This window comes from Ambystoma mexicanum, chromosome 10 (genome assembly GCF_040938575.1).
Source record: "Ambystoma mexicanum isolate Mex_15411 chromosome 10, UKY_AmexF1_1, whole genome shotgun sequence".
Taxonomy (NCBI): Eukaryota; Metazoa; Chordata; class Amphibia; order Caudata; family Ambystomatidae; genus Ambystoma; species Ambystoma mexicanum.
Genome location: NC_090932.1, coordinates 549,568,110 through 549,583,597, shown reverse-complemented (window position 1 = coordinate 549,583,597; position 15,488 = coordinate 549,568,110). Strand labels below are relative to the sequence as shown.

The following is a 15,488-nucleotide window of genomic DNA, read 5'->3' as shown; positions in this document are numbered from 1 at the left end:
CTTCATGGCTGCAGATAGTAAACCTCAAAAGCTTCACCATTACAATTCCTAGTGTGGCACCAAGGATAGGACGTTGTTATTGATTGATTGTTTATTTATATAGCGCCTATACACAGAAGTGTTTCAAAGCGCTTCAAGGAGGGAGGGAGCAAAGGAAAATACAGTACATTCAGTAAAAAGTCCTTGAAACAATACAGAATGTGAAAAAAAACTATCGTAATAGGCCTGACGACATTTCTGATAGTGCAAGTGCAAAATAACAAGTAAGGTAGGAGGTAAGGGGGAAGGAAAACAAAGCAAGCAGTAACATTACTATGTCTGACGACAATTTACGCAGTGCAGGTGGAGTACAAGAGGAGGTTTGGGAAGGGGGGGCTGAGGGATAGAGGGGTGAGGAGGAACAGAACAACTGCTGAGCAAATTCATCGGGAAAAATTAAAGCAGGGGAGGGGGAGAGGAGAACAAAGGGGGAGGAGGGGAGACAGACAAGCTACTATCATCGGTCATGGAACAGGTGATAGGAGTAAGTGCTAGGAGGGGAAGACCTCGAGGGAGAGTCTAGGTCCTCAGAGGAGGGGGAGATGCAGGAAGTGAGAGTAGGAAGAGGGGTGGGAAGTAGAAGAGGGTGGGTTTGTGGTAGCCAGCGCATAGAACAGGGTGGGCACCTCAAGAGCATGAGTAGGGTCAGCGCAGAGCAGGGGGTGGAAGGTCATGAAGGTCTGGAGGCAAGGGCACGACGTGGACATACAATTAACATTAAAGGATGGAGATGAGAACGGGAGGGAGATGACCAGAGGGGAGAGGGAATGAGGCAAAAGGCGAAAGAGGGGGGGGGGGGGCAGTAGGTGGGTCAGAGCAGGTGTACATGGCACAATTATACAGAAGTAGGAATCAAGGTAAGTTAAAGCAGTGAATGCAAACACAGGAAACTTGCATAGATAGTGGACCGAACATTTACAGTGCGTTTGATTAGAGGAAGAGTGAAACATGAATGAAGAACGGGTAAATCCCCCAAAGCCATGGAGGGCAGGTGTGCGGTATGGAAAATAGTGCATAGACAACTAAAAGCGGTATTAACAGTGTTGATTTACAAGATTCTACTGAGGTGGAATTTGAGACTGTAGATGATCAGTTCCAGAAAGAAGGTGGCGTGCCAAAAATACAAGTGCCAAGATCGAGAATGTTTGTTGTGGCACAGAGGGTTTGGGTTTGCCCTTAAATGCAGAGGCTGAAGCAGGAGTCAACTGGAGGTGGGGGGCATTGAAAGTGTCACGTTGGTGCAGCAAGAGAAAGCTGCAAAGTCAAGTTCACCAGGGTGCTGGGTAAGTGGTAGAGTCAGGAGGGGAATGTAGACATGGAACGAGGGGGAGCAAGCAGAGGTGCGTGCACACCTTACCTTTGCGCCGTGACCCTGCATTAAGGTGTTGTACTGAACGCTGGGTGAACCAGGAGGGTAGGCTGCAGGCAGGTCCATAGGTAAAGTCCATGGAATGGACAGGGAAAAGACAGGAAGGAGCCCTTAAGCGCTGCCCTTAAATGCGCGGACCCGGCTTCGCCTCACGGCTAGGCCGGGTCTCTGCATTTGATGAGAGCAGGGGCCAATCAGCAGGCAGGAAACAAGGACGTGCCTCCAAGCACCGAGGATGGTGCAGACAAAGAAGGAAGCTCGGCGGCCATCTTGGCATGGCCTCGTCCGATGCTGCAGGAGATGTAGTGGCAGCAATTCCGGGTCCCACGGTGGACAGGGGGGACATCCTTCTCGGTGGAGGTCACAGGGAAAAGACAGGAAGGAGCCCTTAATGGGGTTCTGTGCACTCTATCTGTATGTCACGCAGTTTCTGACTCGTGTAATATTTTAGGTATAAAATACTGCAGGAAGACCTCCATTTGACCCTTCTCAATACCCTAATGCAGCCCAAGCATGGGCACATTATTGTGTAGGGAGCAGTTTGGCTGAATGTTGCCAGACTGTTTCCTGCAGTGTTGCAATGCTCGAGCCCCGCTCCTCAGACACGCGACCTAGTGAAGACGTGTGATGTTCCACCTCCATTGTATGTTATCCTAATTTTTACATTCTGTGTCCGATTTGGGATACCGTGACCACCAGTAATTCTATCTTGCCCTCTTTTCGGCTGTTGCCACCCATAATTAGTTGCATGACGTCTGCCAGCCCTGGACTGTCGGTACCTCTGCCTTCTGAGTCAGCCCTGCTCTGGGCTGACATGATCCAGGTTGGGTGGTCTCTGCATTCCATGTGCAAACCTCTCCACGATAGATCCCTTCTGCCCATCAGGCACTTCAACTCCTGCAGCCTTCTTATTGGCCATTCCGAGGTGTCTGAATCAATTGTTGTCTAGCATTAATACTGGTGTTGATCTTGTTGTCTGAGAACTGCTGCAATGAAGGCTCAGAGCTGCAAGGGCCACAGCGGGGGGCGGGGTGAACTTTATCACCACCTGTGATGAGCTAATTCCCAGGCCAAGACGCTCAGTCCCTCTGCTGCCCATGAGTCCAGCGCCAGCAGCATTTGCCGCATGCCAGCTCTGCGACCCTAGAAGCCGGGGCCGCTGTCTTTGTGGCACGTCTATAACCAGTGCTAGGGAGTGAAATTGCGGTCGGCCGTTATGCCCACTGGTGTCACATCTAGCACCGCACCCAGGGCAGGTGCCGCACATTGGCTGGGGCCCGTCTAGTCCTACCTCCAGCTGCTACGTCAGAGGCGCTACCCAGCTGCCAAGGGTGTTGCCCCAGCATGCTGCCACTCTTACAGAAGAGCCCCTCAGGCCCCCACACCTCCTCCCTGAGGTCACGGGGCAGTGGGCATCCTCCCAGCCACCAGCAGAGTGAAGGGGTGGACCAGGAAGGGAGCAGTTTGCACCAGTCTGCACAGCCGCAGCACTGTGGAACATCTGTACACAGCTTCACCAATGGCGCCATCCACCATAGCCGGCAGGGACACTAGCTCGCCCCCACTCTGCAGACCTCAGACTGGCCCGCCACAACCATTGCTGCACCCGTCATAAGTTTTGGCCCTGTAGTTGGCGGCAGAGTGGTACTGGCATCTCAATCATAGTGGCGCAGCTGCTGCGAGGCAGTGTTACTCGTCTTCCATCTTGGCGCCTCCCCCTATTGCATTGTATTTTAAAGCTTTAAATACACCCAACACACAGACTTGTGTAATGTTATCCACGATATGCAGAAGAACAAATACAATTGTACATCAAAGCAAACCTTTTTTGTGACAAATAAGCAGACCTGAACATAAGCTTGCCACAGGCCTGTGATATTGGAACAGCTCTTTTATGTGTAGGAATCTTGCCAATCAAATGGTCTACATAAAAGGAAGAGCAGGCAGTGGTCTTAACAATATCACCAGTATGTGAGAGAGCAAATATTTCCACAGAAGACAGCACATGAATATACACTGAAATAAGATGTTTTGTGTAGGATTCACTCAGGCTCGGGCTGGCCTATAGGGAAATCGGCCCATGGCCGAATCAAAAATGCAAAATGCTGTTATGGTCCAGTTTTATTGGTCAAAGTGGGTCACTCCTTTCGCCAATGTGGACCAGTATGATGAGATACTTCACTATGTGGCTAAAAGTGTTGACCAGTGTTGCTGAATATTTTTTTGAATGCACAATTTGCATCATATATAACTCCACCATGGGTACTATTAAAACATTGTCAACGGTGGGCCACTTTTTCATTGGTGCCCGAGACCATTTTATGGCTCAGTCCGACCCTGGATTCAATCACTTCAATCAACGTGCCCCTCAGACCAGCAAATACACCCTCGGCAGACAGTCCTTTACATACAGTATTCACTTCATCGCCTCACTCAAACCAGTGCAAACATTTCGTCAGAGTAACCCTTTAAGCTATTGTCATCTTTAGTCGCAGTGCCCCTTAAACAAGTCTAGTGAGTCAAGATATACATTCCTTGTAAAACTGGATGCAGTATTTAACTGGAACTTCAAATGTGAGAAAACACACTTAAGAATCAGCTTTAAATGCAAACTATGAAAAATTCAGATATATTTACCTTAGGATCTTGGATACCTCCTCTGACATTTTTGGTCTCAGTAAAACCTTGCTATAGCCTACAAGTAATGAAAAAAATGACAATTTACTTACAATATTAAAGTACTAATGATTCAATTGTTGCTAGTAAATATTAAAAGGGGATGAGGACTGAATTTACCCTTTGCTTTGAAAGCACTTGTTCTGCCACAAGGTATGTATGCAAATGTTAATTTGGGGGTGGGTGTAGGAGGCAGTCCTATAGGTCCAAGGGAGCACTGGACAAAACACGTTCCTGACAGTCTTCCCAGCCCCTGCACGTCTCATTGTACTCTACTGGCTTCCTCAATCTACTTGTAAATAAAAGGGAGCCTTCGTAAGTAGGCTAGACAGGGGGTGCAGTGGGATGCCAATTTCTCCCTGCACACCCCCTGTTTTCTTTATACTGGGGAGATGGGCGAGCCAGGAGGAGCAGAGGGGGGCCATGATCCAGCATCTCTGCTCTCACATGTCCTGCTTGCTGACCCGATTCTGTTGTCAAAAAGCAGCAGGGCTTGGGAAGTGGACAGGACAGGACAGGGAGAGTGCAGTATCCTCAATTTCAGGGCAAAGCAGAAACATGTAGCATTGCGATTCACTAGGCTCTCAGACCACCTCCCTTGCCCCTCTTCATCGGCCGGGTTGCCAGCTTCCATGGGTGGGCAGCAAAAATGATTCAACCTTGCAACTGGGTATAATGGAGTAACAACTGGTACAATTTGGTGGGGCCCTTGCTGCTAGCTGGCCAAAATGGAATCCAGTCTTGCAAAGATAGACTATTTGGTTATAATGGAATATAACTTTGCCGTTCATATTTGGCCTAATGATATCTGACCTTGCTGTGCTAATTAGACCTAAAGAAAATCTGGCGGCACAGAATTACCAGATCAAATCATAACCATTTGCCACAGCACAAAGTAGCAATACATGAATCCGGTAACAGGCGATAGTGGATTCTGACAATTCGTTCGTTGCTTACTGTGCCTTATGAAGCCGGCATGTATGTGCCACATGGTACTCATAGAAGCAGGCCTTACTTTGCTTACAGGGCATAATAAAGTCAGTACTTTCAGTGCTTTCCGGGCGTTGTTGCCTTACTGTGCTCGCTGGGCCTAATAAAAACAGACAATTCTGTGCTGACAAGTCATAATTAAGTCGGGCCGTGCTGTTCAAAGTCGGTATAATCAGATACAATGTGGCAAATGCTGTGCTTAATTGGGCAAAGGAGAATCTGTATACGTTGCCTTAAACTGGGCCTGATGTACACTGGCAATGTACTGCTCACCGGGGCTATTTTATTCCTGCTAAAGGATCCTAAAAGAACTAAGTTAAATCTAACATGTTACAGTATGCTCATGCTGTGATAACTGTTGGCAGATTTCATTATACCTAGATGGCAGAAACTGGCCAGGCACCATTATGTCCAATGTGTTCATGGGGGGAATGGGTATTGGAAATGTTGTACAAACTGGGCATAATGGAAACTGAAAATAAAGCACTAACGGGCATAATGGAAAATGACCACAATGTGCTAGCTAAGCATAACTTGGTGTAACTTGTCGTAAAATGACTTAACAAGGCTTATAGTCTGATTATCTTGCGTTGTATTGTAATATATAGCATTGGCCGGAGAATCTGGACTTTTTTTATAATAACAAAAATGTATTGACATTTTGAAACAAACAGAATATAAACCATATGAAAGCATTATTCCACCTTTTCAACGTACATGTCATCGCCCAGAAACCGATTGTTCCCGTCACGACTCAAGCCACGCACTTTCCTATTTGTGCCTTTCGCCTGAATCCTGTTACCACCATTCATCTCTTCGGCCTAGCCCAAATGTTCTCATATTTCTCTGAGCAGCACAGATTTCTGAAAACTGTTTGCAGAAACAGTGCACGTCTATTCATGCCAATCAGCCACTTATTCAAGGACAGCAGAGTTGCCTTTGACCACAATGTCCCACTCACTGATGGTGAACAATATCTGTTTTGGTCTGCCATTTCCCCACAACCCCAGCAACTTTATCTAATCCGACTAAGTTGTCTACCAAAATGCCTGTATTATTTTTTTATTAATTTCTTTATTGTGCATTCAGGTTTCATTACAAAAACCTTACACAAAATGTCCTCAAACATCGCTAAACAACAAGTTTACAGATGTAATAAATGTAATAAAATCATATACCATCATATCAATTTCGAAAACGCTTTCAAAAAGGTCCCTAAAATAAAAGGTCATTATTCCTAAAACAATGCCTGATATTATAATTGCTATAATTATGTAAATGCGAAGGGGGCGTGGCCAGCCAGCCATGGAGTAGGACGTGCTCCGGAGTGGCTGCTCCTACTGAACCGACTACGATCCGTTCTGAAGCGTTTACACAAGCTGAAATGTCCTGGAAATAAATCTGGAGGTGTCCGAACACGATCCCTGCTATGGTAGCAAATGACAAGTTCACAGAGGCAAGAATGCCCAAGATATGAGCCTCCCAGGGTTTGCTGCGGGGAACACGAAGCCTCATAAAATGGCGCCGGACAAAGGCAGTGGGTCCGGCAAATACTTCAAGCAGTGTAATTACTGAGCCAGGCCGTTAGCCGTGCTTGAAGGGCTCGCTTTGGCCGGGGAGCTGAATGGAAGACTGCAACTGCAAATTGTATCAAGCGTCGTGCTGTATTACGGGGCGAACCTGGAAGAGAAGCTTAAGGGATACATTGGTGCGAGCTCTGCTGACAGCAGTCGTGAAGCCTGCGTCTGCTGTTGTGCCCGGCTGATCATCAGATCGCTTTGAAAACATTCAGTGGGGAGCTACAATGTATAGCAAGACTCGTATAAGAAGGTTCCGATTGTAGCAGCTCGAGGAAGAGCCGACGCACTGTGGCCAACGCAGCTGTCTGCCACAACGCCTGGGCACGAGGCAGGTGGGGACATTAGCGCACACCGAAGCGCGAACGGGACCCCCGAGGGAAAAAAAAAGAGACCAGCTGGAGTGGCCACCCGAGGCCTTTGTTGTGTAATATTAAGCGCCACACGCCTGAACTCGGTGAAACACCGCTGGGGGCGCGTGAGGCAACACAGTAGCTCATGTGTGCCGTACTGAATGTAAAGCAAGATGTGCAGACCAAAGTTTTGAAGGAGGCAGCAAACGGCAACCTACGGACAATATTTAGCAACCGGCAATTGTGTACTAAACGATAACGCCCACTGGGAGTCATTTTTGATGCTGATGGGCTGACACTGGAAGTGGGTACCGAGCGCTCTTCAAGATAAAAGGGTGCTGCATGGAGAGCTGAAGACACGAATGGTGGCTTTGTGCTAGCATAAGCCACTCCACAGGGCCACAGAATTGATGCTAACAAAGAAAAACGCGACCTGACACAAGATTACAGCAGACATAAGCAGCTGCACATGGCGAGTGCAGAGCCCCAAAAGCCAGATAAACTGAATAGAATGAAAGAGTGCTCCCTACGATGCAATCAAATAGATTGAAACGTGGGAGGACACAACCTGCCCGAAAACTAACCCAGAGAACTCAAGCTCAAATAGAGGTTCCTCCACAAGGCGGACCTCGACCTGTAGAGCTACACTAAGCCTGCAACGAATTAGAGGTACAGGACTGACATGCCTGAGGCCAAGTAACCTAGGACACAAACTAAGGCTGCAAGATGTCCGGGCGAGGGGCAATAAGCAAGAATAAGAACAAGAACAAACAGCCCACAATGGAAGCATTCGCCAAGACGCAACTGTCCCCATTGACCGCAGTGCCAAAGGGCGAGACAGCACCGGCACTGAACACCGTAGCGACGGAAAATCAACAGATTTTGGCTGCTATCACGGAGCTGAGAGACTCGTGGGGGTCAGCGATGGCAGACCTGCACACTTCACTGGAAGCTAAGATATACGCAGTAGGCATTGATGTCGCCTTGCTACGACAGGATGTTAGGGCATTGGCAGAGAGGAAGAGTAGCTTGGAAAGTGTGGTGAAAGTCAACTCTGATACCGGCACCAACAATGCAAAGGAGGTACACGTATTAAAGCAGCAAGTAGCTAACCTGGAGAATCGTGCTGAGGAAGCGGAAGGGAGAGCAAGGAGGAACAACATCCGCGTGGTCTGCCTTCCGGAGGGGGAGGAAGGCCAAGACCCTACAGACTACATTGAAAACCTTCTCCTACAAGCGATAGGAGCCGGGAAACTTTCACAAGGATTTGCAGTGGAGCGTGCACATAGAGCCCTCATGAGGAAGCCAAAGCCGTGCCCCCCTGTCTTGATATGGGCAAAATCTTCCTCGGGCCAGCCCTTTGAGAGCAAAAAATACCCAATTCAGCCCAAAATACAGGTTCTATTGTGCTGAGCAGTGAACTCATGCTAGTGACAAATGACACCTTCAATAAGTTTTAGTATTTATTCTAAACAGTGAGTGAATATACATTTTGGGATTCAAGTTAGAGAAGATTACAAAGCACAAAACTTAGAGAAATGAAAAATATAGAGAAACATAGAACTTAGATAAACATAGAGAAACATAGAGAAACACAGTCTTACGCCCCTTCAATCAGCACTGGGAGACCCTGGCCCTCATAAGCTAGCTGTAACAAGCCCCGCTCAGAGGACAGCGCTGCTGGGTGCCGTCAGAGCTCCAATTCCGGGCACTTGATCTTGCTCGAACCAAGTCCACAGGACGATCTCCCACCTGAGTCATGTGAGCATGCATATTTTATAATCTTGTGCTGTCCGTCCATGACGCACAGTTCCAGAACCTTCCCTGTGCAAAATATAGGCTGGCTCATGGAAAAAACCCAACTCTGTTAATTTCCACTGTGCTCCTTCTTCTGAGCCCCTCCCTGGAGCCCATCTGCGCGAAAGCTCAGGAATGTCTTATCAGAGCCTTCCCAGAGAAAGGGAGATTAGTTTACAGGGCTACCGTTAGAGAGGCAGAATATTCTAAGGGAAGCCGAGATGTATTAACCCCATTAGAGCAAGCTCTAAAAGGCATGCACTCATAGTTTAGTGTTCATAGCGCTTAAGATTGGCTATCTAAGCGCTATAAAGGTGCCATAATGTTCCAAACACTCCAATATTGTCTATTAGCTACAGAGCTCGGGGCCCTCGCCCTGCCTGCATAATGTGACCTATCACTCCTACTAGGCCTGCATATTCCTTGTAGCTCACTACTGCATAATGGAAGTGCTACAACAGACTACTGTGAGCATTTTTGGCACATACTTTGAATACACTATTGGCTTTCAGCGGCTAATGCTGTCATCTAAAGCCCTGATTGGCAAAGTTGCAATTTTGTGCATCACTACACCCCCCAGGCAATTATCGCTAAAATACTAAACTACAAGGATCGTGAGAGGATCTTGGAGTACTTTCGCAAAGGGGGAACGATCGAAAGGACTTCGTGCACCATCACAGCATACCCGGATTACACAATGATGGTGCAGAGGCAGCGGTACAGTTATGTGGCAATCAAAAGGAGATTACGCATGGCAGGAGTAAAATACATGCTTTTGTACCCCGCAAAACTGAAAGTGATGCACAAGAGCAAGATGTTTTTTTTTTACACCCCCGAAGAAGCAACAACATGGCTAGACCTTCAGGGATGCCCGGAACGAGATGCGGAGCAAGCTCGAGATGAACACGATAAGTGATGGGGACATTATATATATGTTGCTGTGATGCAAAGTGGATGCCCCTGTACAAATAATGATGGTGATTATGAGTAAAGGGGGCGACCGAACTAGGTCAATACTTAGCGAGGATATTATGGACTTTAGCGAACTTAAAAGACTTGAATATAGTAGCGAGCATACGAGCGCAAAAGGTACAGCAAAGTGCGTTTGAACTATAGTAAATAGGAGCGGCTAGACGCAAGCACCCTACCTCCCCCCCCCCCCCCCCCCCCCAAGTAAATAGTAGTAGTAGAAGTAGGTTAGCCTCTAGGGCGGCCTCACCCTGCAGAGCTTTGATTACAGGCGGGAGCCAGAAAGAGCTAGATGCGGGGGTGCCTGAGATCCAGGGATGGAGCTGGGCAACAGTTGGGAGGGGGATGTTGGGGACGAGGGGGCGGGTGGTAGGAGGGGGGAACAGGGATTTAAGCGTGTTGGGGAAGGGTACGGTGGTGGGAGGGAGGGGAGGAGGGGGGTTTGAAGTGTTTGTAGATAGGCTCATACCCCGGTTCAAACTTCCCCTATGTAAACAAAAACAGAAATGGGAATTAGACTGCGCTGAGGATGAGGGGTTGGGAACTAAATCAAGCCATGGCAGACCTTAAGATACTCACATGGAATGTCAGAGGCCTCAACAGCTATTTAAAAAGAAATAAGGTCATGTTATACCTGCGCAGACAAAAAATAGATATTGCGCTGCTACAAGAGACTCATCTGACATGGGAAAAACTGGGAATGGTTATGAAAAAATGGAAGGGGGTGGTGGCAGGCTCCACATATTCTGCCTATGCTAGAGGTGTGCTCATTTGGGTGGCACCGCATGTCCCCTTTCACATGTTGCAGGAAACTGCGGAAGCGGATGGAAGAATGGTCATACTGAGGGGAATGGTTGAGAATAGAGAGATAAGTATAGTGAATACATACGCACCAAATCAGAATACGGCAACAATTTCAGAACCTTGAAAGCTAACCTTCGCACGTGTATGGGGAGTGCAGTGATCTGGGGAGGAGATTTTAACTGTGTGCGAAACCCCAGGGTGGACAGATCAGATCGGAAATTGGATAGACCTGCCCCGGCGGCAAGAGTGCTGCAAACACTGCTGGACGACTTTGGTCTGGTGGATGTGTGGAGAACGAAGCACCCCCACGAAAGACAGTACTCGCACTATTCTGCCCCACAACAGTTGTACACAAGGCTGGACTATGTCTTTGCCACGTCAGACATAATGATGGAAACGGCACAGGTAGAATATAAAGCGAGGGTCTTGTCAGACCACTCACATCTAGTTGTTGGCTGGCAATACCACCCCCCAAGAGCGAGGATCCCAACGTGGCGGCTCCGAGCGGAGGCCCTAAGAGAGCCCTTTTTTAGGGAGGATATAAAGGGAGGAGATCATAAACTACTTCGAGGTGAATACTGGCAGCATGGACTCAGCAAGCACACTATGGGAAGTTTTTAAGGTGGTGTTGATGGGCGTAGCCATAGCAAAATCTAAAAGCTTGCAAGGAGGAATCCTGACCGATCTAAATGAAGCTGAAAGGGAGCTGGAAAAAGCACAAAGGGAGAATGATGATACCGGAATAGATACAGAGATGACACTCAAATTGCAACAGACATGTGCAGAGCATTGGGATAGGCTGTGTAACCTAAATTATAGGAAATATATAGAGAGGCAGCATGTGGGAGGAGATAAAACGGGAAGGCTTCTGGCATGGTTATACAAGAGCGAAACCCCTAGACCCACCATTAGGACGATAACAAGAGAAGATGGCAGTGTAGTTGACACCCAGGAGGGAGTTAATCAAGAGTTTGTAAATTACTACAGGGAACTATACGGGGATGTGGATAAGAGCAGTGATGAGGAAATAAAAGAAATACTAGAAGATATAGGCCTGCCCACAATAAGTGCTGAAGAAAGAGGAATTGGATGCACTGATTATCCTAGAGGAGTTAGAAGAAGTGGTTAGACAGCTGCCTACTAGTAAGGCCCCGGGGGCGGACGGGTTTCCAAGTGAGTTTTATAAAGTGCATAAAGCGGAAGTGCTCCCCCCGATGTTAGATATGCTAAACGAAGCGTTTGAAACGGGTCGGCTGCCAGAGTCACTTAGAGAGGCAATTATAAAACTGCTTCCTAAGCCCAACAGGCCTGGACATAGCTGTGGCTCCTACAGACCGCTATCAATGCTAAATCAGGATAGCAAGATACTGACAGCAGTCTTGGCAAGCAGGCTGCGAAGAGTCATAGGCAAATTAATACACCCCGATCAAACGGGCTACGTTCCGAACAGGAACATAACTCATAACCACAGGCGACTCCATCGGGTTGTGGAATGGGTGAGCAATAACGAGGGAGAATGGCAATAGTGTCTCTAGACGCAGTAAAGGCCTTCGATTCTGTTAAGTGGCCATGGCTGCTTGCAGCCTTGGCGGGCTATGGAATGGGGCCTGGATACATAAGATGGGCAAAGATGCTATATAGTGAGCCGTCATCTCTGAGAGATGGCGCCTAGGCAGAGATACTAGACAGGGGTGCCCATGGTCCCCCATGTTATATATACTAGCTCTGGAGCCTTTGGCTATTTACCTTAGACAACAGTGCGATACTATAGGCATCGAGGTGGGAGGGGAGTGTCACTTGATCTCCTTGTACGCAGAAGACTTGCTGCTATACCTGCAGCACCCGGAAGAGAATCTTCAATACATCCTGGAGGTTATGGATAGGTATGCGGGGCTATCTGGGATAGCGGTGAACCCTCAGAAGTCTATCATTTTCCCACTAGGTAGCTATATGGGGACTCCTGTCGAGCAGTTGCCTTTGTTGCAAGCCCCTTGGGCTGTTGAAACTTTTCGGTACCTGAGGATAGATGTGTACCATACGGTTGAAAAAGAACATGGGAATAACACTGAGGTAGCTATAGCCAAGATCGATAAGAGCATGACATTTTGGGCGAAGCTGCCACTAGCGATGATGGGACGTAGTGCAATGTTCAAGATGGTGGTCTTACCCAGGCTTCTGCATTATTTTGGAAATATCCCATACCTCATACCTAGGAAGTTGCAGGGATTTCCTATGGCAGGGCACCAGAAATATGGTGGCGCTATGGAAGTTGCAGAACTTTTACGAAAAAGGGGGGATAAGGCTCCCCAATTACGAGGTCTACTATATAGCGTGCCAGCTGCAATACATCGCCAAATGGCTCTCGGATGAAGTGACCCCTGAATCCAGGTTGTTTAGAGCAGATTGTGCCCCATATTATTTAAAAGAAGTGTTTGGTTGCCCAAGGCAGAAATGAAAGCGCGCCCTGAGATGATGATGCTTGGGTGGAGGGTCTGGCGCCGTGAATGCCGGATGATGGGGAACCCAACCCCATGCTCCCCACATATACCGCTGGTTGCGCTAGCTGGAAGAGATGGGCAGCTACAAATGATAATCAGGAACCACTGGGAATCGGTGGGGTTGGTAACCATGGGAGATATTTGGCAGGAGGGGACCATCATAAATTTTGAAGAGCATGGGGAAGAAGTAGGACTACACGCGGGTCAGTATATTACATACCACAGACTGGTGCGAGAAATCAAAAAAACTTGGCCTGAAACGGTACTTGACGAAGAGCCAGATGGCACTGTAGACACAATATATGATATAACGGATGGAGGGCATGAGATTTCTAGAATGTACGAAATGATAATGTGCAAAGTTGGGAAAGAACCAACGCAACTAAGATTAGACTGGGAAAACGGGGTGGGAGCCCCGATAGAGGATGGGATGTGGGAACGTGCCCTGAGGCCAGGTTGAAACAAATACAATTATACATTACGCACCGGGCGTATATAACACCTCTGAAGATGTCAAGGTTTGAAAATGCTGGTAGACAAGCATGCCCCAAATGCGATGAAGAGCAGGTAGATATAGTACATATGTTTTGGTCCTGCCCGGTGATTGAGCGCTTCTGGAGCGAAGTAGCGGGGAAACTAAAAGAAAAAGGGGTCACTATTGTTATAAGCTCGGCCTGGGCCTGCTTATTGGGGGGGTTCCCTAGATCGCAGAAACTGAAGCATGTCAACAAACTGAGGGATTTAGCATATGTGCTTGCAAAAAGGAGGATAGCCATGGGGTGGAAGGCTTGTCACAAACCACGGGTGGAGAGGTGGTGGAAGGAGTTGCAGAAGTGGGCAGAGGTGGAGACTATGGTGTGACAGGAGGCAAGTAACATAGGGGGAGAAGAAGAGGTAGGAACCCTGATGCCATGGAAATTGCTGGTAGCGAAACTGTTTGTAACAATATCAGATCCATTGGAAACCACTGAAAATCAAACCTCGCCACTCGGTGCCGATATAGAGCGAATAGGATTAATAGGCTCATAAGGGGGGTGGGACAAGGGGAGCAGTGATAAAATTGTGTAATGAACAAAAGAAATTGTACCATTGAGATTTGCACTGCCTATTTGGTTTGTATTGGTTTTGTTTGTTGAAAATGCAATAAAATTGTTTAAAAAAAAATATGTAAATGCATGCAATCCCTACTCGACTATTTCGATCCTACATATAAATTGATATAATGCTTTACACAACCTAAAAGACGGAGAAACACAGATTTCTCCACCCACAACCAGTTTTCGCGTGTTCCAAGCCTTTAAACGCAAGGACTGTAGGCCAGCTCCAGGCAGACAGCATTGAGTAGGCTACAGGTCACGTGACCAGTCCTGGCAACTCAGTTGCTCCGCCCACCACCTATTTAATCAGTCCTCCTTAGGCATCCTCATCGCTGGCGTCCTCAGCAAAAGACATGCAAAGACAAGGACCTCACTTGTTTGTGCCTGTTCCGGCCTGATAGGGCCAAGGGCCTGGCCCGCTATCATGCATTTCACCTACAAACTAATCGCTACTGCTTCTACTCACCAAAATACATCACCATGTGTCTCCTCCCTCCACAGCCCATCCCCAATCTCACCAGGGTTCGAATGGCCAAGTGCCCTGGGCAGCCCCTGCAAGCTACACTAGCGAACCTCATCAATATTGCCCTTGCCCCATCCAACACCCATGAACCACATGCACACTCCCTCTCATGTTGATCAATGCTTGATCAGCAGTCGCTTACGCTGCAGACTGCTGCCCTCATCTCCCATAAGGACCTTGATGCCCTGTTCATCACTCAAACATGGTTTACCCCATCCGTCCCACCACATTTTGACGTCCTATTACTCCAAGGCTACTGCATCCAACATACCGACCGGCCAGGAAGAATAGGCAACGGAGTGGCAATCATCAACAGGAGCGATTGGCCATGTTCCATCATCCCTCTCTCCCAGAACAAGCTCATTTGAATCAATCACTCACCTGTTGGTTCCCTCTACCACACACAGAATCCCTCACCTTCCACCTCATTTACAGATCACCTTACAGGAGTGACTTGCATCGCAGAAATCCCAAACTTGATCTCTGCCAAATTAGAACATTCAAATAATGTCTCTCTCTATGATTTAAACATCCTTGAGTCAAAGGCTGACAACCTCACTCGAAGCACCCTTTTCGCACTGACCGCTTCCATGGACCGTAAGCAGATTTTGTTCTTCCACATGCACAACAAAGCAACACCCTAGACTTAGTGTTCACTTCAACCCACTGCAGCACCTGTGTAGAGCATATCCCACTTGACTGGTCTGACCACGCTGCCCTCCCATTATCAGTGACCCACTCGACTACGGCTCACAAGGGTCAGGCTAAACGCCCCGTCACTCAATGCCGCTCATTC

General features: G+C 47.9%; 1 protein-coding gene across 2 annotated transcripts in view; it reads right to left on the bottom strand.

The window, feature by feature from the left end:
• D2HGDH (D-2-hydroxyglutarate dehydrogenase) overlaps window positions 1-15,488 on the bottom strand; it is a 1,571,200-nt gene that overhangs the window by 1,468,746 nt on the left and 86,966 nt on the right. For both annotated transcript variants that reach the window (XM_069618127.1, XM_069618128.1), the window contains exon 3: window positions 4,046-4,103. In XM_069618127.1, the coding sequence (XP_069474228.1) occupies window positions 4,046-4,103 (58 nt within the window). The remainder of the gene's footprint in view (window positions 1-4,045; window positions 4,104-15,488) is intronic.